At 46.8% G+C, this 23,606-nt stretch overlaps 2 protein-coding genes across 3 annotated transcripts; both read left to right on the forward strand.

Moving 5' to 3' along the window:
• The first annotated feature begins 1,249 nt into the window (after positions 1-1,249).
• Positions 1,250-8,417, forward strand: LOC148814017 (acidic leucine-rich nuclear phosphoprotein 32 family member B-like). The gene is made up of 7 exons (XM_088907631.1): positions 1,250-1,423; positions 3,236-3,385; positions 3,755-3,877; positions 4,937-5,105; positions 5,707-5,840; positions 7,047-7,113; positions 8,221-8,417. The coding sequence occupies exons 1-7, from the start codon at positions 1,370-1,372 to the stop codon at positions 8,313-8,315; spliced, it is 792 nt and encodes a 263-aa protein (XP_088763757.1). The 5' UTR covers positions 1,250-1,369; the 3' UTR covers positions 8,316-8,417.
• Positions 8,418-9,768: 1,351 nt separating this feature from the next.
• acer1 (alkaline ceramidase 1) lies at positions 9,769-23,441 on the forward strand. Of its 2 annotated transcripts, none has more exons than XM_088907399.1 (7): positions 9,769-10,903; positions 14,888-15,037; positions 16,953-17,067; positions 17,732-17,870; positions 19,370-19,507; positions 20,260-20,397; positions 20,837-23,441. In XM_088907399.1, the coding sequence occupies exons 1-7, from the start codon at positions 10,883-10,885 to the stop codon at positions 21,012-21,014; spliced, it is 879 nt and encodes a 292-aa protein (XP_088763525.1). In that variant the 5' UTR covers positions 9,769-10,882; the 3' UTR covers positions 21,015-23,441. The 2 variants fall into 2 exon arrangements, with proteins under 2 accessions (XP_088763525.1, XP_088763526.1); XM_088907400.1 differs by lacking the exon at positions 9,769-10,903 and adding an exon at positions 10,927-12,139.
• Positions 23,442-23,606: the final 165 nt, after the last annotated feature.

Consider the following 23,606-nt stretch of genomic DNA (forward strand, 5'->3'; position numbering starts at 1 on the left):
GCCCTTGATGTAGTCTTCTACTGGGGATTGCAAAGGTTATCTAGTACTTGAGGATTTCCCAACACTCCAGGAATACGGATCAGGAAAGGGGTGATCACACTCGGCTTTCCTTTCTGATCTATGGATCCGCTGCTGGGAGAGACCTCCTGAGATTCTTCGGCTCTTCTCATTTGCTGCATTCCTGCCACCTTCCCAGAAATCCAACCCGGGCTGCTTTTGAGCTGCAGCTCCGGCATTTCCCCTGATCCCTTGGAGATCAGATGTTTTCTCTCTCTTGTCCCTTCCTGATGACATCTGGCCTCCTCAGTCTAAAAGTCCTGGATTTCTGCACACCTGTCCTCCAACCTCCAGATTTCCAGCAGGTGTGTATCTGTGCGTGTAGAATACGTCGGGCTCAGCTCCTGGAAGGCTTTGACTCTGGAATTTTGTTCCAGCCTGAGTTTCCGATTCAGACATTGGAGTTTTCTGAATTCTGTTTTCTCTAGTTTACTCAAAACATTCTTCTAATTACAGGTTTGGTTACCAGTATCTCACCTTAGAAGGTTAGAAGTATTTTAACCAGTTTTGAACAGGTTATTCACTGGTGCAGCCCACTGTGTAGAAAGGCACTGAAGTGGAACACATGAGGAGACGCCCTGAGATGGAGGGTCCTGTTTTGGGGCCACAGTGGCCCAGAGCCTATCCCATCTGGTACAGGGTGAGACACCACCTGAACACTTGCATGGGACACCAGTCCCTCGCAGGGAACAGTTTTCCTGGCCTGCGTGTCTCTGGATTGAGACAGGAGCCCTGTATTTATTCTACAGGCACACAGAGTTGACACACAGTGTCTGGGTATGAGACAGGGTGACCACCTCGCTCTGCTTTTAAGCCGGACACTGAGACGGGACCTCAGAAACTGCCCTCAAACTGAAAGACACGCAAATTCAGCATTAGGGCCCTGGCGAAAATTAAAATCGGTGCTTAATACCGGTGTGCAGTAAAGGAGTCCTACCGATTGGCTGTTAATTATAAAGCCTGGTGTGACGCTTTCTAGCAAATCGCCTAAGCGTGTCGTGCTGTTCACGCCGGCTGACCTCCGGCGGAAACAGGGGGAGACTGCGGTCAGGCTGCTCCGCACGCTGACTGCGTTTACTCGTCTGATTGGATGCAACGCCCGGTTATAACCGGTGGGGGGCAGGCTTGAGCGGGTTTCGCTTAGTTCTTTGTGCAGCTTGGCGCCTGGAGCTGCGTGCGAGACTGAAAGGAACTGGACTTCAGTTTGAAGTTTTGTGGGCAGCACACACACACACATATATATATATATTACTATTTCGTTCTCGCTGCGCTTTCGGCGTGGGGTAACTGCGGGGAAAGACCGGGGAAAAACATGGAAATGCAGAAAAGAATCACCCTTGAGCTGCGGAACAGAAAACCAGCAGACGTAAGTGCACACTGGTAAATAATAAGGCGATATGTTTTAAAAGTTTAAAATTATTTACCGAGGATTAATAAAATGAGTTTAAATAAAGCGGGGACCTGCAGGAAAGAATACCCACCCCCCGTACAAGATCGAGCAGGCTCCGGTTTTGCCTGTGAAGTTTGTAATCTAGCCGGGCTCGGACCGCGGCTGTGCGAGCACGTGCGTGGAACTCCTGCCGCGGCGCCCTTGATGTTGCATCGGGTCCGAGCCCCGTGGGCCTCCGGCGCAGACCTGTGCGTTTTAGTTTTAACACTCATGAGTAGGAAAAGGCTTGTTTTGGGCTATTTTGTTCGTTGGCCGTGGGTCTCGGAGGAGGCGTGTCGACGGTGTTTTGGACCCGTCTGCCTCTCGGCGGTGGCCGTAGCGGGTATGTGACTGGCCCACGCGTGTCCGGAGAGGGAAACTTCACACGGAGCCGGCTTGCAAGAAACTCAAACGCCGCAGATGACTTGGGAAACCGCCTTCTTCGGCTAGTTCCCAAAACCTCGGTGAAGCAGGGGGTTTAAAAAGCAGTCCAAGTCACTTTAAAGTTCCGTCGCTTCTACACAGTTTTTAATTCATTTGCTGATTTCTGAATACGCCCATCTTTGCGTTTGTCTTGGTCAAAATCACCTTGACATGTCACGGAGAACTATATATTAAAACCCTGCAGTATTCAGGAGCATTAACGGCCGCTGAAAATGTGTGCTTAATAGGCTCGAGGGACACAAAAACTACAGTCTTACTAGAATAATCTGTTTTTAAGCGGTCTGATGTAATATTCGTGTTCTTTTCCAACACTATAGTTGGGGTGCATCTATGAACAGCACCGCTTCCCCACAGAGAGCGCTCCAGTAGAAACAGGGTTGTTACAATCACAACACACTTCAGTGTGGACTCGGTACAGGAACGCCCGCCTAACCTGTGTCGTGCGTGTGGTTTGTAAACAGGGTACAGGCCGAGCTGCCAGCTTGTGCGCCTCCGCCTGCAGTGAGACTGATTGATTAAACCGAGACTTGCGATGCAAATGGCTGAAAGGTCAATAAACATTCTTGATCCTGAAGTCCAGTTACTGTACGGAGCAGACTTTAAGAAAACTTATTTACAGACATACTAAAGAGACTACTCCATAAGCAGTGCATGGAAGAGATTTTCTACACTGATGTAAAAATGCTCCTATTTTTGTTAAGCAAAAGCCTGGCGTGTTTTAACTTCTGCATTACTGCCTTCTAAGTGTTGTGGTTTTTGCTAATGAAATGTGGAGTTCAATGTTTTTTATTTTGCAAGCGGTCTGTTTCCTAGGATGATTATGCCTTGTCTCATCATGGTTAAAGCTTACTGCAAATATTGGTTTTGCTTGTGTTGTTCCAGTTCAAGGGGGATATGCATTTATAGTGCTTTGAATATAGAAAGAGACCCACTTCATCCAGGTCAGAGTATTGGTTTAATCTGTGTTAGCGGATTCCCAGCTGCAGTGACCTCAACACGGACAGCTCTTAGTGGAGTGAATGTGCACACAGGGTTGTGAAGTTGGGCTCCCCATTGCATCCCCACTGAGCTGCGCTGGACATCTGGGGTCCCTGTCCCTGTTATCCAGGGGTCCCCCATCCTGCTCCTGGAGGTTTTTGGTCCAGCTGGGCTCTTAACGACTTCACTCAGCTCGTTAATGGCGCAGTTGGACGAGTGGACCAGCTTCTCCCAGGAGACCTGGAAAAACCCCTCAGACACGGCATCCCTGCTCCGGGGCGGGGGTGGGGAGAGGTCCCAGGGTGATGAGGTCCCCTCTGCCCGCAGGTCAAGGACCTGGTGCTGGACAACTGCCGGTCGGACGGCGGCCGCCTGTCCGGCGTCACCGCCGACTTCGAGACCCTGCAGTGCCTCAGCGTGGCCAACGTCGGCCTGGTGTCCCTGGACAACCTGCCCAAGCTGGACAAGCTCAGGAAGGTAGGGCTGCCCTGTGCCATCCGGCCCCGACGGGCGCTTCCTGCGGGGAGCAGGGGGAAGGAGCAGACAGGAACAGGAAATGAAACCCGTTTCATTTTGGAGGGTTTTAGTGGGGTCGTATTTAATGCACTGGACTGCGGAGGGGGCCTGTGGTCATCTTAGGACTGGAAATGTGTAGTGATGAATGTGCCCAAGCCTCACGGGTGACAACGTTCTGAGAATGCCGGACGTTTCCAGTTTTAAAATACCAGTTTAGTTTTTAAAAAACCGCATTCCCCCGCTGTCGTCTTTTTTTCCCACTCCGGAAGGAAATTCGGGCTCTGTACACGCGGTAACGACTGGTGTTTTACGGCGTTGGTTGTGTTGCAGCTGGATCTGAGCGAGAACAGGCTTGCAGGGGGTCTGGAGAAGCTGGCAGAGAAGACGCCCAACCTGACTCACCTCAACCTGACCGAGAACAAGATCAAGGATCTGCGGACTCTGGAGCCGCTGGTAGGACAGTCTGAGCAGGAGCGCCGGGACTAGCTGGTCAGGGGAAGAGAGGTGCTGACCGGTCCTGGGGTCTGGGGCACCTTGATCTGAGTGTGGAGGCATTCCGAGAACTGCCCTGCGTTTCTTGTAACCCTTCTTCCTGTGGTCAGCATCCTGACTTTGTGGTAGAAGAAGGGTTAAGCTGAACTTATGGCTCAGTCGTCACTCCTGCACTGTCTTTTCAGGGCAAGGTGTGATTTAGCAGAGCGCTTTTGCCTTTTGACCAGCGCTGGTGCTGCTGGTTCGTGGTCGTAAGCAACAAAATCCACCACATCGCTTGTTCTGTTATTTCTTTTCATTTTGTGGGCTGTGTCTGTGTGGAGGAGAGTCAAATGAAGGAGATGACGGAGGATTGTACCTTTGCAAATTTAGTTGGATTCAGGATCTGTCTCTAAATGAGGTCACTAAGAAAGACCATAAGGGCCATTTAGCCCATTAAGATTACTTGGTTGCTGATGAACCTGAGGGTCTTGTCCAGCTGCTTTTAAAAGAAGCCGGGGTGGCGTCTAATGCAAGAGGGCTGGACAGCTTGTTCCATACTCCCACAACTGTTTGTGTAAAGAAGCGCCTCCTGTTTTGTTTGAAGTGCATGTTCCTGTAGTTTCCTCTAGTCCCCTAGTTTGTAAAGTTGTAGAAGTTCATTGGGTTGAATTTGTCGGTGGTGTTAAGGATTTGGAATACTTGACTCGAATGATCTCGGTTCAGATCTAAAAAGATTGCTTTTAGTTTGTCAGGGTAGGACTTTTCTTTTCATCTCTTGAATATAACTTGCTCTTTTCTTCTTCAGTATTGCAGGGGTAAAAAAACATTTTGATTTTTACCTCAGTGCCCAGATTCCTTCCTCTAATCGAGCTGTTGCTTATCCTCCGATCTTTTAGCTGGGTGTTTTAGCACTTCATGCTTCATGTAGACAAATGAACATAGCATCGTTAAAAACCTTTTTGTGAATCTGGTTCACGCAGCTGCAGGAGTCGCAGCTGAAAGGCTCAGCTCCCTGTGTCTGTGCTCTGTGCTCTGCAGAAGAAGCTGCCCCTCCTGAGCAGTCTGGACCTGTTTAACTGCGAGGTGACCATGCTGCAGGAGTACCGGGACAGCGTGCTGGAGCTGCTCCCCCAGCTCACCTACCTGGACGGCTTAGATGCTGATGGCCAGGAGGCCCTGGACTCGGACCTGGAGCTGGACGGGGAAGGTGAGTCCAGCCTGGTTACAGAGCCGCAGTGGTTCATATGCGTGTTCCTGCATATCTTCCTTTCTTCCTTGGTGTTTGGATTGAGATGTAGAGTTTATGGTTAAGTCGGTGCTTGACCACTTCTAGAACAGTGCACTGGTTTCCAGTTTGGACAGTGCCTCTCGCCCCCTGCTGGTGGGGGTGTAGAATGGACTACAGCAGCGAGTGTTGGGGAGGCTGGGGTATCATTGGTTCCATGCAGGCTGCAAGCATGGAAGGGATCTGGAGCTGGGTGTCTTTGAATCTGTGGCACTAACTATAAGAATGTTTTAAAGGAAAAGTAGCTGTGTGTTCCTGATGCAGGATGTTCCAGGTGCATTGTCATAATGCCGCAGAAATGATCTTGTTCAGATCTGGCCTTTAGAAAGGCTGAAGGAGAGACATCTGGTGGAAATGAGTGAAAACTTGATTTGGTCTGTTGAAGATCCTGTTTTCCAAACAGTCCTTCGTGTTGATGCAATCGCTCTCTTTTAAGGCAGCGGTGAGTGATGGTGCAGGAGGCAGCTGCAGAGCCCTGTGACAGTGCACTGTCTCCTCTTGTTCATGGGGGGGTGCATTGCAGGTGAGGCTGGGGAGAACGGGGAGGAAGAGGAGGAGGATGAGGAAGAAGACTTGGACGAGGAAGACCTGGATGTGGAGGACGAAGACGACGACGACGATGATGATGACGATGACGAAGGGGAGGACGAATGCGGTGTAAGCCCATTATGATTGCTGACGGGAAGAGATTGTGAAATGCTCATTGAGGGAGTGGCAATAATTCTACCTGTGGTGGTGCTGCAGAGCCCAGGCCAGTAGGTTCTATAGGTTTCTAAAGGCTTGTAGCACTTTAATTATCAGTCAAGCAAGTGATTTCTTAAACCGATCAATTTAGAGATCATTTAGGACCAAACCCTTAGTGCCCCCTCAGCCTTTAAGAATCACAGTTCTCCAGAAGACTTAAGAAATCTTCAGAAATGTATAGGATTTCCCATTCTTTGGAAATTGGTAACCCAGACTAACTAGATTGGGGCTCTCCAGGGCTGTAGTTGGACACCCAAGTCTTAAGTGGACTAAATGGGGGGGGGGGGCTAACTGGTTTACATTGCATAAAAAGTCTTATGCAAACAGTAAATAACTTGCATAAACCATTCCATAAACTGAATTTTACTCTTGAGAAGCTTAGTTACACTTTGACACTGGTAGGTTGATGCACTGCTTATTTTACATTAGGGGAGCACAAGTTCAGTCTTGGAGGGCAGAAGGTGTCCAAGTTTCCTTCCAGCTGAGCCCTTAATTATCTAATTGAACTTGTTAGTTGCATAATTGGCCAGGGCCTTGTTCTTAATAAGCTGGAGATTGTAGGGAGACCTATCAAACCACCTGGACAGTGACAGTGACACTTAAGGGCTGGAGTTTGTAATGCAGAAACGTGTTCATGTGTACCGACGAATGGGCAGTATTCAATACTACTGTCAAAAACCAGTTCATGGATGAAATGGTGGAAGTGATTTATGAGGGTGCTACGCAATTATAAGTAGTTTCCATTAATGTACACAAAACTGTTTTTTTAGATAGGTTATGATGGTTGTATGTAAAGTCTAATTTTGGAAGTCTAGTGTGTAACCTGAGGAGTTACACAACACTAGATGTGTTGGATGTTAAAGGACTGAGGACAGGAAAGTGTTTTTTTGGTGAATTTTGTACACCTAATACTCTAAAGTGAGGAGGTTATATTCCCATGTGTTTATAAACCCAGCTGGAAGTCGAGGTTTATCCTGAATGTTTCCTCCAGCCAAGGAGACGGGTGGGGTGTCACACTGAGTAAACTGGACACCTGGCTGAATCAATGTTCTCTCGTGGCTCGAGAGCTTTGAAGTCCCTGCTCTGGGGAGATTTAACCAGTGACTGCTTTTCCTTCAGGAAGATGAGGATGATGAAGAAGAGGATGACAGCGAAGAGCTAGATGAGGAAGAAGATGATGAGGAGGGTTCGTATTGCCGAAAAAAAAAGCTTCTGTGCTGAAAAGAATGACCAGATGTTTTGGTAATACCTGAACAGTGAGGAAGGGGGAAACAATTCTCACTGACGATGACTTTATCTTAGAACGCTTCTGAATGTTTTACAAAATCCCTACAGCGGTGGTCCGCTCGAGTAAGGAGGTGGGCTTATTGATCACATGAGAGGCCCGTTACAGCCGAGCAATGTTCCTGTCTGGCCCACCAGGCTCAGCATTTGGATCTCACAAGGCTCTTACTCAACCATATCTTGACAAGTCCCAGAGAGTCACCTTCTACCACGGCATTAGGTCAACTAAAACAAGTTAGTGTCTGATTTTCTGGTGTAGAACTTGAAAAATGGCTTTCAGGGCACTGATGCCGTATTAAGTGTCTCTAGGGTGAGCGAAACGACTCGGGCTCGGACTGAGTAGGGTGCCAACGCGGGAGTATCCGGAGATCCCAGAGCCCTGCCTGGCGAGAGTTGGCTTGTTGGCTTCTTGTCACCGCTGGTATTGAAGTTTGCATTTTTCTAGAAAAAGGCAATTTACACACCATGCTAGTACGGGATGTCGATAAAGGGGGATTTTGAAGGTATGGTTCTGATTAATTCATGAGTACTATACTATGTGCTTCTTGCATTTCAATGTAAGTAAATAGGCAGGTTCTTCTGCCATAGTACAGTTTCTTCTCCCCATCTCCTAGATGGTCCTGCTGGGCTCACGTGGGTTTAACAACTCCAGCAATGTGTTAATTAGTAGATTAACAACGGTGAGAGCGAGAGGACAGGACCTTGGTCCCACGTGATTCTGGTGGGCAGGTGGGTCTCTGGGATCTGGTTCAGTTCCCAAGCATTTGGCCCTCTGGTGTGGAAAGACCTTGTATCGGGGAATCCTGATCCTGGAGGCCCGGTATGTCTCGGGACTTTGAGACCAGCTTTGCTCTTAAAGCCCAGACCTTAGTGAGCCTGAGCGAGACCCATACTGGCCTTTCCCAGTGCTCCGAGTGCTGCTGCTGTCCCCCCGTACCCCTCGCTCGTCCGTGTGTGTGGGGGGGGACAGCCTGTAACAGGAGGTGAAGGGTACCCCGTCTGCTTTCAGAAACCAGCCGAGGGGCGAAGAGGAAACGGGGCGACGATGATGAGGAGGAGGACGACGACGACGACGAGGAAGAGGAAGAAGAAGATGACGAATGATGGGTGCCAGGGCAGTGCTGGTCTGTACAGACGCTCTTGCAGTGCGGAGGAGGGCAGCAGTGCTGCAGTCAAGACAGACCCCACGCCTGTCCTGTGCTCCTGGAGGGAGTCCCCTCCTCTGTTTGACCCCGAAGAGCCCCCAGGAGGGCAGTTTCAGATGTGCTTCTTCCTGTTTTTGTGTGTGGGAGTGCCGTTGCGTTTACCCCAGACCCTTGATTTTTAAGCGAGTCTTCGAAAGCCGTTGTCCAGGGGCCGAGCTCCACTCGTCACGCCTGTGGCAGCGAGACCCCGGTTCATTTATTTTAATGCTGGCCGAGCCTTGTGTTGTTTTTTTTCCATTGACAACTTGTCGAAACCTGTTGAAGTGCTGTAAACGGTCTTGCTCCTACTGGACATTGTGAAACGTCCAGTTTTTTCCCGAGCTTTGAAACTCCAGTTTTATGCTGTCCCAAAGTTTTTACTGACTCCTGCTAATTTTTTTTTTTATTGGGGAAAAACTCGTATTTAGTTCAACCTCCCCCCATTTTTTATTAAAAATGTTGACCCAGTGGGTGAGTCGAGCTTTTGAAAAGAAAAGGCATTTTTTTTAATTACCAAACAGATTTAGGGTCTTCCGTCTCCTCCGACAATGATGTTGGTGTGAAAGATGTGCTGCTGGTGTTTTCCCACAGCCCAGAGACGCCTGGGCCCAGTCTCTCGCCCGAGCTCGATGTGCAGAACTCTCCAGCTTGATCCGTTTCCCTCCACTGGTCGGGATCGAAGTCCTCGCTGGTGCCGGTTTCGTCCACTTGGGGCGCACTCGAGCGAGCCGGGTCGAGACGCGCGATGGTGCGGACAGGAGCTGCGCGGAGTCACTGCCACCTCGGGGCTGCAGTCCGGGGCCGTGGGGACTTTCACAGGACAGCGGGAGAACCGGTCGAGCCCGATGAATACTCGTCATTGAAAACCTTAGCGCTCTCTTTCCACAACTCCCCATCTTTTTAATATTACAAATAACTTTTAAATTTATGTAAATGTACTGTATATGGGTATGTGTGATGGATGCAATGTATTCGCCTTAGACGGTGAAACCGTTGCCCTTGTAGTAGGTGTCATTCAGAGTGCATTGATAAGTTTTATTTTCTGTACAGTTTTCAGTTTAAATTCACCGTGTGGTTTTTGACGGAGTGTGTTGACTTCACAGTGTCTTGCGTGTGTGTGCGCGTCTTAAATATATCTAAGTTAGGTTTTCCCTGTGTGCATATTCCTTGTCTTGGGTTCAATAAACTACAGGTCATTGAGCGACTCGATATTTGGGAGACTCGAAATGTGACCAGTTCCTCTGGTTTTGATTTAAGGTGTTTTTATACTAAGCAACATTCCGAAATATGGCGACCGCGGCTGAAGAATTCCCAAATTGGTATGAATAGATGTCAATACTTCCGCATGCATTCAAATTTGAGTAAACTGATTTCCTGGAGTCACGGAATTCATAAAGAGAAATGGTAACAAAGATAGTTGCCTTTTCTTGGCTTTTCTATGACCTCGCTCCGATTTAAATGGAGAGCCTGATTTAGCGCGCCTGATATGTGAAGTCGCGCCTAAATTTAGACCAAATTGATCAAAATTGGATTTTGTCGTTCTTTAATTGACGCCGCTTCTAGCTAAACGATTTTCTTTAATGCGATAAAGAAAATGCCCCGTAAGTTTAAAACGGGCACTTCCAGCTGAGTGATATGTAATCTTAACCGTTAAGCAAGGTGATATTCACGGTATGGATATAAAAGGCGTAAGTCTGGATCGCAGGAGCAGTTAAAGCTGTTTGAAAACTGCAGCTGTTCGGTGTGTGGAACCGGCTGGGGCTGGAGTCTGTATCCATAATGCTGGGAATGTTTTTCTCCGAGGCTAGGAACTCAACTTTACTGCGGGATGACGTCTTAATTATTGAACAAGTCGCCGGCCTAATCGATCTCAGTTCAGTTATCCAGGCTCTGTAGAAACGGGTGATTTCGGGGTGAGCTGTGGACCCTGCTGGACTGGAGGGGCGGCGGCAGTGATTCGCTCTCGCCCGCTCGGTATTATAACCGCTCGATCCTTTACTGATTCAGCTGTGACTTCGGCCGCGATTTTTTGTCCTGCTAATTGTGGGGGGAAAAAAACGAAACAGTTCCATCCTGGCCCTGCCATCCGGTCTTAATTGAACCAGAAACCTTGACGAGCTGTCTCTGTAGTTGTACTTTATTTTTGGAATAAATCTAGGTCCTTTTGCGTTATAAATTCGACGTAAGTAATTAAACTCTAAAGGGGAATGTGGGTTCCGTGAAAACCTTGAGTAGTTTAATTGAGTGTCTTAGTTTGATTATCGGGTGGAATGAGGAAGCCCCGCGCTTTCAGCCTGACAGCAGCCTTGGCGGTGTCATGACCGCTTGGCGTGTCGGTTTGCTTATCCGCCCGCTGGCATGCTGTGACACAGGTTTGCTCAGCCTGTTGCTGTCCAGCGCTCCCTCGCTCTCCAGACCGGGACAGGTGATCCAAGCCGCTGTTGTTCAAGGGCTTTGTCGCCGAACTGGATCCACCGGTTTCTCAAGATGTTGGGTCATACCTGTCAGGTCAGTAACCCTCGCCACGCTTTTGTGTGTGTGTGTGCGTGAGCGTGATTCTATCTGAGATTGTTAACCTCCCAGGCAGCTAGATTACGGTTCAACCGAAGACGTACAGGGATTCGTTAGCTTTTAACAGACTCGCCCCTGCTGTTCGTAGAGAAGACATATTCAGAAAGGCTTCGGGACTGTGACTCCTTCCTCTCAGGCGACAATGTTTGCGTGCGCCGACTGGCACACTGGATGAAAGCAAAGAAGATGTGTGCATTGAAGACGCGCAGACATTTTGTAGTTGGGGGGATTGGTTATAGCAGCTGTAGCGCCTGGGTAGTTCCCCCTGTGTCCGGTGCCGCGCTGGGGTGGGGTCTCCCTGAATCGTAGGCACGATTTCGACTGAGGGCGAAGCAGAAATGCGCCTTCCTGGCAGCTGTCCTGTTGCCATCGCTCCCGACACGATCAGTTCAAATGCCCCTCAATGCCCAAACCAGGCAAATTAAGTTTCAATTGTTTTGGATACCAGACATTCACCAAGTGAACGAGGAACATCCCACTGGCTCGGGCGGTACAAACAGCCGCCCCTACGACGTTTGAATCACTTGAGCCGTGTGTCAGCTTTAAAGACCCCCTTCATGGCGATTTGAATCATTTTACCTAACGCCCAAAAGTTTCAGTTTTCAGGGCTGGTGTAACAGTGCTGTCAACACCATGTTTTTGACGGCAGAAACCATTCCATGTAAAACTAGCGGAAACATCAAGGCGGATTTCCCAGTTAATAGTAGTTATTTCCTAAGCTAGCCCAGTGTTACCGGCCACACAGACACCGAAACCAAGGCGAAATGACTAGAAACTCTCCCAGTTTTAAAATGTGCAGATAAATACAGAGGCGTTCTCTTTTTAAGCTCGGTAGCTCAAGTGGACACACTACGATAAAAGTACGTGAACGACAACTACTGTAGTTGTAAATGCCAGCTTGAAGTTTACGATACCGATATCGTGACCCGGACAGCGCTAGCATCTCTGCAAAAAAAAACCACAACCCGACCCGCGCAAGCGCCGAATTCCTGGGGGACCAGTCACCGGCGAAGCGGCTGGGCCAGTTCACCTGCATGCCGCGGAGTGATGTCACGGCGGGCCGGTTTCTCAGCAGGAGCGAGCACCGGACGAACTGGCTGGGGATCATTTCTAGTGCGGAGTACCGACACCACTCCTGCACCCGAGCACCTGCCTGTGTTGTACTGACAAGCTGTAAGTAGCGTGATCTCTCGTGAACTGCTTAGTGTCTAATGTGATCCCTCTATTCATGTATGTCTTTTTTTTAATGGGCGATTTGAATCTGGTACGCATTCATTTTAATTCAGGTAGAAACCATTTGTTTTGTGCAGCGTTTTTTTTTCTTTCTTTCATGCTTCAGTCAATTAAACCTTCACCTTTTAGTAGGGCTGCATTCCAGTCACACTGCAAGAAGTCGACTCTGTAGGATTTTGTAACGTGATTTGTGTTCTGCATGCTAGCCAACGGGTTACTGTATTATTTTTTTTTGCTGTGTATCCAAATGGACACGTGTGTCTCAATTTCACTGAGACGGTAGCGAGGACAATCGGGTGTTTTTTAATTTTAATTTTGCTTTGTGTCCTGGTTGTCATGGTGTTTCAGAAGATGAAAATAGAAATCTAAAGTAGAAAAAGTTGGTCCCAGCTCGTATGAGATGTTTTCTGTTGGGGCAACCAAGTTTCCTTGACTCTTCAGCGCACAAAAGGCAACGTGAATCCTGCTCACCTGTGCAAGTTTCAAAGAGATCGCTACCCTTAAAACAATAATGAGCCGTGTGAGGACAATATAAAAATCTAAAAATCGGGCTGAATGATGAGTCGCGTAAGATAAAATATTATCTCCTTTATAAAAAACAGTGACCCTTTATACTGAACATCCTGACTGACAAACTCTGGAGAAAGTTTGCTTTTACTTTAAATCCGTATACTACAATGACGGATGAGTTACCGTTTGATCAGGATCGGTAAACTACTTAGCGTATTTTTACTAGGTTTCTCATGGTTGTCCCAATGACCCGCCACCGGCACCTCGTGCTTGTCAGCCCATCATTTAAAATCAATATTTTAAATGCAATGAAGACCGAAAGATCGGCGTAATAAAATCTCTCTCGCTACGATTCTAAAATTGGAGGTCCGCATCGATATGCAAGCTTGCATCCGAATGATCACTCCAGAGTTTAACTAAGAGTAAATGGATTACGATTGCATTTCCAAAAACCTGGAAAATCAGAATTGAGAATCAAAACAGCCGTTGAAATCGCACATAGATACAGCATTCCTAAGGAAGACACCCATGATTTTAGGTTCAGTGCAGCTTAGTGGGTAAATCAGACGTGATTTCTGATCCGAGATCTGTAAAGGTATTACTCCATGATACATACCATTTATATATGGTATATTTCTAGTGCTCTCTGATCTAGAATATCCTGACCGCCCAGTTTGTTTCTGTGGCTCGAAAGCTCTTGTGTTCATCCTCTGCTGGGATGAAATGGCACGATTTTGCCATTTGAGATGTTTCGTTTTTCCTCCTCAAGCAGCATATTCAACAGAAGAGTATTTTTTGTTGTGGGCCTTCACCCACAGGTATTAGTTAATTAGATGGGTTGATTGTTTAACTGTCTGCTTAGGGATATATAGAACATAATGACCAGCAATGACTTTAATTAGGGGTGACACGGTGGCACTGTGGTTAGCATTGCTGCCTCACGGTGTTGAGACCAGTTCCTGGGCTCAGTTCTGGACCTGGGGTGCTGTCTGTGTGGCGTTTGTATGTTCTCGTGGGTTTCCTCCAGGTGCTTTGGTTTCATCCCGCAGTCCAAAGACTGACTGGTAGGTTACTTGGCTTCTAGGAAACTGGCCCTGGTGTGAGTGTGTGCGTGCCTGCAATTGTGTACCCTGCAATGGGACGTCCCGTCCGGGGTGTACCCTGCCTGGTGCTCCGGCTCCCCCGTGACCCTGAAATGGATGAAGAGGTCAGAAAGGGGATGGGTGTGTGGGTTTGTATGAAACAATCCCAGCAAATTGAGCGAGAGCGGAGATGGAAGACAGGTGGTGCGTTTCTAGTATGAAATCCGTCACTCTGCGGAAAAAGAAAGCATTGCAAAGTGAGCATGGGGGTGCTGTCCTGGCTGAGCTGACCGGTCACGGCTGTCTCACTGGCACAGGGGGACCTCCCCCCAGGAGAACTTCCTTTGTCAAGTCCTGCCATTGTAATTGTGCTACCATGTGGTCTTAAGGCCTTCATCAGTGTTTTGCCAAATGCATACGGTGCCCTCAGCTGGTGTGCCAGGACACACTGATTTGTGCGGTTTTAACTCAAGCTCCTGCCGTTTTTCTGATATCGCATGACTTGAGATCAGTATTTTGTTTAATCAACAAACAATAGAGCTTGATATACAAACTTTTCTGCTCATTATTTCAAATGTAAATACCTTTACGTACACGCCCGGAGAGGTATTGATATAAGACGTAGAGTGTTGTGCGCTGGTATAGAATAGGGGTGCCATCTGTGCTCCTGGAATGTAATCATCTGGTTTGCCTTACAAAGGAGTTAACTGGGTCAGTCACTTGCTTGACTATGGGAAAACTAACGTGCTTTCCAGGTTTGTACTCATTCACATTGACGGTTGTGGGACGCCTGTGCCTGACGGCTGTCCGTCTGCCTCCTGGGTCCCGGCTGTGCTTGCAGCCCTTCAGTTTGCCCGTTCTCTCCCTGAGCTTGTGTGGGGCTTAGCTGGGAGCTCTGGCTTCCTCCCACCTTCTGAAGACTACCAGGCCAGGCTCAGGGGTGTCCTTCCGTTCTCCCCTGCGTGCGTGCCCCACCTGCACCCAGGCTTCCAGGAAAGGTTCCACCTTGCTGCTTGCAGTAACACACTTCTCTGTGTGCTCAGGGGCGTTCTGATAGGGGTGGCATGGCTAACCCTTCCCTGCTCCTGCCCTGCAGGTCTGGCCTGTGCAGCGTTTCTCAAAAGCGGGACAGACTGCGCCCCGGATCTGCGGGATGGCGGGAGTCTTCTCCTACGAGAGCTCGGAGGTGGACTGGTGTGAGGACAACTACAAGCACTCGGAGACGGTGGCCGAGTTCTACAACACGGTAATGCAGCAGCATGTGGCTTGTGCTCTGCCTGTGCTTTATCCTACACCTGTCACATCTTTCACAGAGCTTTCCCCACTCTCCTGTCTCGCTAGCTGTTTCCCCTCACTTCTTTACAGCTTATCGTGATAAGCGCCCATGCATGTGTTAATGACACCCCTGCATGTACTGAACAGGTACATCTGTAGTGCTTATATCTACTGCTCTGTGGCCATGAAGCCAGTGTGTTGTAAACGAGAGAGAGAGAGAGCATCCACTCTCTCAGACCTACTGGTTAACAAACAATATTTGTAAAACCATCGTCTGTAAGGTGGAGTGCAAATATTTATTTCTGTACATTATACAGGTGAAGTATTTGTATCAGTCAGTGTAACTGAACAACTCAGTCATCCATTCATGGGCGCAGCATGCAAATACAGATACAGCTGCTTTTACTTTCCTGCTGGCACAGAGAGAAGAAGGAGTGTTGCAAACGCACAGCCGTTTAACATTACCGTGACACAGCATCATTTGAAACTTCTTCAGTATGTTGTAGACTTACTATTGAGAAACATTTTCATGGTATCTGTGGGTCTGTTGATAGCAAATGTTAATAAAGATTACAAAGAGGAGCAATTCAGCCCATCTAGCCTGTTTGGTAGTAAGTTGCTGAAAATCTCATCCAGCTTTTTCTTCAAAGAAGCCAGCACATGGGTTTTGACTGGGTAACTCGTTCCAGACTCCCACCACCCTTTGTGTAAACAAAGTGCCTCCTGATATCATTTTTAAAAGCTCTTCCCAGTTTCTAAGTGATCTATGGTCCGTGCATCGTTGTTGATTCCGAAGCAGCCCGTCAGACTGGACCGTGAGGAGCCAGAAGAAGACAGCTGACCTCTTCAGTAGAGCCGGCTAGAAAGTTGTTGAGGTCTGGGAGTGCAAGTGCGCTCCGAGGCTTGTATCCGTGCTCGTTGCAGGTCCAGCTCGCTGCCGGGCCGAGCGCGGGGCCTTGCCTTGACACTGGGCCGTTGCCAAGCTTCAGCTGTCTCCACCTGCGGGGCCGATAGTTGACTTGCGTGTGAATGTTTGCGTGTGGAGTAACAAAAGAGGGGATCGCCGCGCGGGTTGACATTAATATTTGCCTTACGGGTTGCTACAGCAGTCAATGGCTAAGCCAACAAGAGCTGGAGCTGGCTCCTCAGTCAGCCATTGTTTCAAAGTGAACGCTGGAATTAAGTGTACCAGTTGGTCTATGAAAAGCCTTAGAAAAGAGATGTGTGGAGCTTGATTTATTAAAAGACGGGAGGGTGGAATAAAACTCTGAACTGTTTGCTTTTATAGAGGCTTCTCTGGGACTCATTGCAGCTGAGCTCTTAAATTAGTGCTGAATTGAACCAGTGTGCTTCTCGATTAGACAATTTCTTTTCTGCTCGAAGGGTGGAGGTGAAAATAAACGCCAAAAACCTCAGGGCCTACACAGGCACACTGCCGTGCAATGCGAGTGGTGTTTCAAGTGCTTGTGCCACAGTGCAGTACCACTAAACGTGTGGCCATTCCAGTCCAGTCCACTGAGAAGTTTGTTCTAAACAGCACTCTGATTGTGCTATTGACCCTATTGATATTAATGAGTTAGTTTACAGAACAGTCTACAAAGGACATCGGCCTAGACATTTATTATATGCCTGAGGTTTAAGGTCCTAAAGTTTAGGATTTAGGATTGATACTGGAAGAGTGATATCTTGGCTGTATGCTTAAATTTCATTTTGCATGGTGATGGCTACCAATATTGTACTGGGCCTTGTACTACCTAGAGCAACACTAATCCACTGATCGAAGTGACTTATTTTCTGGGAGGTCTGAGGCTCAGTCGTGTTTGGCAGAAGGCCTGGCTGCTGGGCTGGGCGAGGAGTGATCGGTCTTTGTGTTCTTGGGTTTCCAGATGAGCAGTTTCATCTTCTTCCTCTTCTCGCCGCTCATGCTGTACCTGCTGCACCCCTACGCCAAGGAGAGGAGCCGGGCGGTGCACCTGGTGTGGTTCATGATGATCTTCGTGGGTAAGAGGCGCCGCCGCCGCCAGGCCCCGACATCGGCGCTCGCACTCTTTCAGTGTCCGGATCGTAACAGGGCAGCTCGGTGGCCGGCGGTGCTGGGAGAGCTGCTGCCTCACAGCCGCGGGACCCTGGCTTTGATTTCAGACGTCGGTGTTTGTTCTCCACATGATCCGGTGGGATTTCTCCAGCTGCTTCTGCTTCCTCCCACCTCCCGAAACTATTGGCAGCTAGGAGTGACTGGCTGTTCTTTTTGTCTCTTGCCCTAACATCCCGTCTTCTGTGCTCGTGCAAAGAATCAGGTTTCCACTCTTGCCTGAACACTTCACATCAGAATATTAGAGAAGCATAGATGCTTCCTACAGGAGACCAGATGATCCCTTACTTAAAGAAAAAAGCATGAGAAGTGTTCCCAATTGCATAACTGTCTATAGCCCAGGTTACTTAAGTCCTTGTGTTTTTGACTGAACTTACTAGTGTAAACCAGCAATTATTGATTCCGTATAGCTCAAGCTTTGTAGGTCACTTTGGATAAAATTGTTCACCGAAAGACAATTTGTTTTATTTTAATTAATTCTGATATACAGTCATATTACTAGTGGTGTTGTGATATGGGTCCTGTTTGCTGAAGCCCCCTCTCTCAGTGGTCACCTCTGTCCTTCTCCTCCAGGGATCTTCTCCATTTACTTTCACATGACTCTCAGCTATGTGGGCCAGATGCTGGATGAGATCTCCATTCTCTGGGTGCTGGCCGTTGGCTATGCCCTCTGGTTCCCACGGAAACACTTTCCCTCCTTCATCAAGAACAGGTGAGCCATGGTCACTTGGGGTGAGGTGAAATGAGGTGTTCAACATTAATATTCAGCTTGTCCAAAATTGCACTAATGTATATAGAAATACAGCATGACATTTGGGTTAAAATATTAAACCCCATGGTAGTCCAATGGCAATGGTGTCTGAGAAGAGTTTTAGTCGGGGTGCAGAAATCGAAAGCAAACTGAGACCACTTTGCTTGTGTGTAACAGGAGGAGGCAGTGGTGGAGTTAAAGGTGAAGATTGGTGGAGATATTAGGGGAAACTTGAGCACTGGATACCAGTGTTGGAGGCCTGAGCTGGGGAGGATGTTCTTGCTATCAGGGTATTGTGATACCTGTGGCATTGTGCTTCTCTTTGACCACCTTATCCTCTGGTGTTACCTCTTTAAGCATGCAGGAGGCTATTTAAAAATACAGTAGAGAGAGGGGGACAAAGTTAAAAAAGGGATATTACTTACATAATGAAGAAACCAAACCCACACAGATCACCAACACATTGAAAACGTTCAGTTGTGAAGAATACCTATCAGTGGTGTCTTTAGGGTGCAGGACTCGTTGTCATTGCGTACTTTTGAGCAATTAGTTTGTTCAAGGGCACATAATTCAAAACCATTAAATCAGAGGGATCCCAAGTACTGCTCTGTATCTCGCGCATTACAGATACTGACTCTTTGAAGGACAGTGGAACCGATCACAAGACAGAGCCCCACTATCAGTGATTGTACTGAATTAAACTTTGAAACAAAACAATAAAAGTCAAAATGACAAATGTTCTTTACTGGACCTTAATAATCCCAAACACATAAGCTGCGGACATTGGTAAGATGCTACCTTTATAAAGGTTTTCAGTAGTAGTAGTTTTAGTAATAATAATAATTCCTTACACTTATATGGCAATTCTATATATTTACTTATACTACACATACAGTTACATGTATGTAGTTTATAGCTGTACGAAGAGCAGTAAAGCACTAAAATTGTGGTCCGAGAAATAAATCTTCGGTATGAGTATGGTAAATAAATGTCAGTGTGTGTAGGTTTGGAGGATCTCATCCTGTCAATAATGAAGAATCGCAGGGCATTTGCTTCTCCCATAAGGTTGGCAGTGTCTTCAGTATTCCAGGCACCTGCAAGCCCTTGTCTGGAGAAACGTCTCCTGCTTTTAGTCTTGTAAACACACACTCTTAGGTTGCCCTCAGTCTTTATTCCACTCTTGGCTCTAATTGACCCTTTCAGTTGAACCTCTGAGGATTACCAATGCTTGCATCAAGGACGCTTGAAGTCTCCTCTGTTCACAACGTAGCGATTCCGTTACTTTAGCCTGTGTGTGTAAGACGCTCCTTTATGCTGCCCTTTCGGGATCTGATTCCAGAGCAGCGGTACCGTGATGTAGGGACCAAACCTTTACACGCAGACAACATGCATCTCTAACAGTAGAAGAAAAATGACCTGGCAGACTGTGTCTGCATTTCTGTCCTGCACTGTGGCTGCAGGGTGGAGTTTTCTGTTTTGGTGTTCCTGACGACGGTCTTCAGCACCCTGTCCTCCTTCGCCAAACCCACTGTTAATGCCTACGCCCTCAACTGCATCGCCCTGCACATCCTCTACTGCCTGGGGCTGGAGCTCCGCAGGTAGGACTGGGGCTGCTGGCTGATGAAGGGGTCTCCCTATGGGGTGGGGTCTTGGATCTAGTGATGTCCTAGACATGACGACACAAACATTCCCATTGAAGACAGGCTGTAGTGATCTAGACTAGCTGTGATTCTTTTAATCCTAATCATTTCAAGAGATGGAGGTAATCCTTTATCATCCTTACTTCTGTTGTAATTTTGCATGATACAACAAAAACTATATGCAGTGCAAAGCATAAGTATTGGGGCAATGAAGTGAAATTTATAGTTTTTGCTGTGTAGTAATGAAAGTTGTATTTCAAAAGATCAAAAGATTGATATGAGATAAAAGTATTAAATTTCAAATTTTGTTTCTGAGTACTATTTTGCATACATATTTAACTATCAATATCATTTGTTGTGTTCAATCCCTCCAAGGTGAAGAGTATACAAAGATTTAATCTAAAATAAAATCAAAAGGTCTCAAGAATATTATTCTTTATATAGATTCCACTTTTATTCAAAGTGACTTACAGATACAAACTGTGTAAGGTGTCCTGCACAGCAGCAGGATGTCACAAAAGTGATCTGAACCCACAACCTCCTGGTCAGGAGTCCAGAACCCAAACCACTATTCCACACTACTGCCCAGGATTAAGAACACGGACATTTGAATGCAAGGAGACAACAGTCTACTCTGTCTCTCTGACTTAGTGACAGGTGTGTACATGCAGACTGTGAGCAGAGCGCTGTTTTGTCTTTGCCTCCCTCAGTTGCACCAATCCCAGGATTCACAGGCTGGCGCGGGTCTCTGTCTTCTGGTGGGCCCTGGCCATCGCCTGCTGGCTGAGTGACCGCTTCCTGTGTAACTTCTGGAAGAGGATCAACTTCTGTTACCTGCACAGCATCTGGTGAGAGAGTGAGATCGCTGCTGAGCTGTTTGAACACGCACCCCTGGAAAACAGCCCCTCTCGGTCACATGGGCGAGAACAGTAGCTCTTTCATCTTGAACTGTAGTTTCTAGGCAGTTCGCTGTGTCCGCACAAAGGCGGAAGCTGTACAGCTGGGTGGTTGAAGAAATGTCAATTTCATTGAATGGGTGCAAACCAGAAGATCACAATAGACGATTTCAAAATTTGAAATCCCCAAACCAATCAACGTACCTGTAGTAATCTTTGCCTATTTGGATATACCCGCCCACATATTTTCGAATCCACCTATCCAGTACAGGGTCACAGGGTGAGCGAGAGCAAGCAGCCGAGTAACCGAGCAGCCAACAGACAACCGTGGTGTGCTTTAGCATGTGTGGGGGTTCATTTCCCTCTTTCGCTCCCTGTCCCCTGTCCACAGGCACGTACTCATCGTCGTTGCCACGGCGCACGGCAGCACTCTCATCGCCTACTTCGACGCCCTGCACGAGATCCCCCACGTCCTGCCCGAGATCCAGTACTGGCCCAAGGACCACTGGTCCCTGGGGGTGCCCTTCATTGCCATAAGGGGCTCCTCGAAAACGCAGAAGGAGTGCTGAGGGCGACTGCTCTGTGGGAGAGACAGGGAGAGAGTGAGGTGTACATGAAACTGTGTTAGGGTGAAATGGACATGTTCATGGGTGGGGGTGTGTGTGGTTGGCTGGTGGTGGGGGGAGGGGTTTAAGTGGTTACACTGTAGATACTGTATGACCAGTACAAGGGGCACAAGTCCATGCCTTCCCAACTGTAAGTTTACTTCGAGAAACCGGATGGGAAGCTGAATCAAGGAGGATATTTCACAAAGCAACTTCAGCTCCAGCTGTCTGACTGTGACAGGACCTATAACACTTGCCTGTTGTGCTCGTTTCTCACTCAGGAAAACTATTTCATGAAGAGAGTGCTTTGTTTGGCTGCTCTTGAGGCTGGACCACTAAAGACCTGATCTCTGAGGAGACTCCTGCTGTGCAGTTTCACATGGTCATTCCAGCCCTTATTGTGCATCTGTGTGAGGATAAAGGTGGCTGTGTTGCTGTTGTGTTTTTTGTGTCCGGTCTAGGTGTGTTGGTGCAGTTGTGAGCCGTTGCCATGGCTGGTTCGTAGGCACCAAAGGGAACTTGGTAACTGTGATCCTCTAGACTTTCTGCTCATGGAAACTGAGAAGCTGAGATATAAGGAAACAATTGCTGATTGCAAATCGGAAAGGTATAAGATGCCAAAAATACAAAATTGTTTAAAAAACGATAGCTGGCAGCCTGCATTGACTGCATTTCTTGAATGTCCATACAATTTTTAGATCAAGGAAGTATTTCAATGTTGTAGGTTATAAGCCATGAGTGAATTCTGACTGTCATAGAATGAAGACTCATTGTTTCTTGCAACAAGAATCCCTTATTGGCGGGTTTCACCTGATTCTGGGAATGATAAGTAAAGTGTCAATAGCCCAGTCTTGTTCTGAACTCAAACGTATTAACTTTCATCACAGCTGATTGAACAGATCTCTATAGTATTGATTGGAAAATTTGCTCCGTTCCAATTGGAAAACGTAGAATACCTCTTTACCCTCTGATTAATTTTCTTTACATTTGCCCAGAAAACGGTTTATGATTGTTTTTTATTTCTGTAGGTTTTTGCTCTATATAGATGCATTAGATTTGAGCTTTAACAAAGCGTTCAGTGCCTCTGTTTGTTAAAGTGGGTTTACCTCCTTGTGTTTAACAAGACGTTATGAAATGAGTTACATGTTTTTTTATGGCAGCATGTCTGTTACTTAGCTAAAGCAACTGCACTGGGCCAAAGCTGAGCCATCATTGTCAGTTATTAGACATCAGTGACAACCACTGATTTTATATATATATAATCGAAATGGCATAATATGTACAATTTACAAAAATATTTGTTTCAGATCTATTTTCACCATGTGTGGAGTCTGGAATAGTAATTAAAGATGGAATGAGCATGCTTGCAAGTCTACACAAACACAGGAATACAAATGTTAGTATGAGGGTCCTTGCATGCATACGGGTTACACCTGCTCAAAAATAACTGACAGATCAATCCGTTACCCCTTTCTTGTTAGTGGGAATGGGTTGGTAGCTAATTTTACTTTAACCACATGTCGATCACTCAAAGTATCCATTTACCTTGGTGCCTTGGAAATAATAAAAGACTAATTTAGTTCAGCTTAATCCAGGATCGACGGAACTAATGCTCAGTGTTCGTGGATGCACTAATGCACTAGTGTCCTGGCTTGGACAATTGCCTTTTACATTGGTTCATGAACTGTTTACATACTGCTGCAAAAAAACTACTCTATTGCCGAATCTGCAGACACTTGATCACATGAAGAGTGTTTTGTTGCTGAAATACACTGTTGACCCATATGAAAAACAAATTGCACTACTTTACTCCTACTTTAGAATGTAGGGATAGACCTCAACCTCATGTGACTTACTCAGGAAATAATTTTTAATAAATGTTTTTTTGTTGTCCGTTTCCTCTGAAGCTACATGGATTATATCTGGGATGAAACCGACGAAAAGCCCCCTTTTTAATCCTTTTGTCATTTGTCATTTTAATCCATGCCAAGCGTGGAAATGGCTCTGTTGGGGATCTCTGTTGGGTGGAGAGATTTGTTTTGCCTCTAATCTGACGTAACGAAGTCCGGTGACTTTCTTTTTTCCCAATTCCATGCAGTCAGCAGACATTAGAAAACTCATAAGAGAATATGAAAATAATATTGCAATGGATACTAATATATGTGTGCAGTATTACAATGGCTAAAGGACAGTAATGTTAGAAGGGCCTATGGATTGTAATGTGATTTCTAGACTACGAAAGGGGAATTGTTAATGTATAGAATGTGGAAGAAAATAAGAAATGCTGTTCAGAAAAAATGTGTAAAATTTAAATTAAGAAGTGTATTTTATGATTTTAAAAAACTCCTTTGTAATATTCTAGATGATTCAACATGTTAGAAAACAAAAGAGATTTGGTCTCTGAGTCTAATCAATTTCTAAGGGCTTAAGTAGAAGCTACAAAAGTGCATGGATGATAAGGGCACTTTTTTTACACAAAGGATGGTGGGAGGTGGGAACAAACAACCCACCCAAGTTGCCAAAATAGAACGGCCTCCTCTCTTTTGTAATATTTCT

The sequence above is a fragment of the Atractosteus spatula genome, chromosome 28 (assembly GCF_055471065.1).
Source record: "Atractosteus spatula isolate fAtrSpa1 chromosome 28, fAtrSpa1.hap1, whole genome shotgun sequence".
Lineage (NCBI taxonomy): Eukaryota > Metazoa > Chordata > Actinopteri > Semionotiformes > Lepisosteidae > Atractosteus > Atractosteus spatula.

What these genes read in the sequence shown, in the direction of transcription:
- LOC148814017 (XM_088907631.1), top strand. Translation starts at nt 1,370, where the DNA reads ATGGAAATGCAGAAAAGAATCACCCTTGAGCTGCGGAACAGAAAACCA. An exon ending in TGCGGACTCTGGAGCCGCTG is followed by an intron (nt 3,878 to 4,936) that starts GTAGGACAGTCT and finishes TGTGCTCTGCAG; the next exon opens with AAGAAGCTGCCCCTCCTGAG. An exon ending in CCTGGAGCTGGACGGGGAAG is followed by an intron (nt 5,106 to 5,706) that starts GTGAGTCCAGCC and finishes GGTGCATTGCAG; the next exon opens with GTGAGGCTGGGGAGAACGGG.
- acer1 (XM_088907399.1), top strand. Translation starts at nt 10,883, where the DNA reads ATGTTGGGTCATACCTGTCAG. An exon ending in TGTTGGGTCATACCTGTCAG is followed by an intron (nt 10,904 to 14,887) that starts GTCAGTAACCCT and finishes CCTGCCCTGCAG; the next exon opens with GTCTGGCCTGTGCAGCGTTT. An exon ending in GTTCATGATGATCTTCGTGG is followed by an intron (nt 17,068 to 17,731) that starts GTAAGAGGCGCC and finishes CTTCTCCTCCAG; the next exon opens with GGATCTTCTCCATTTACTTT.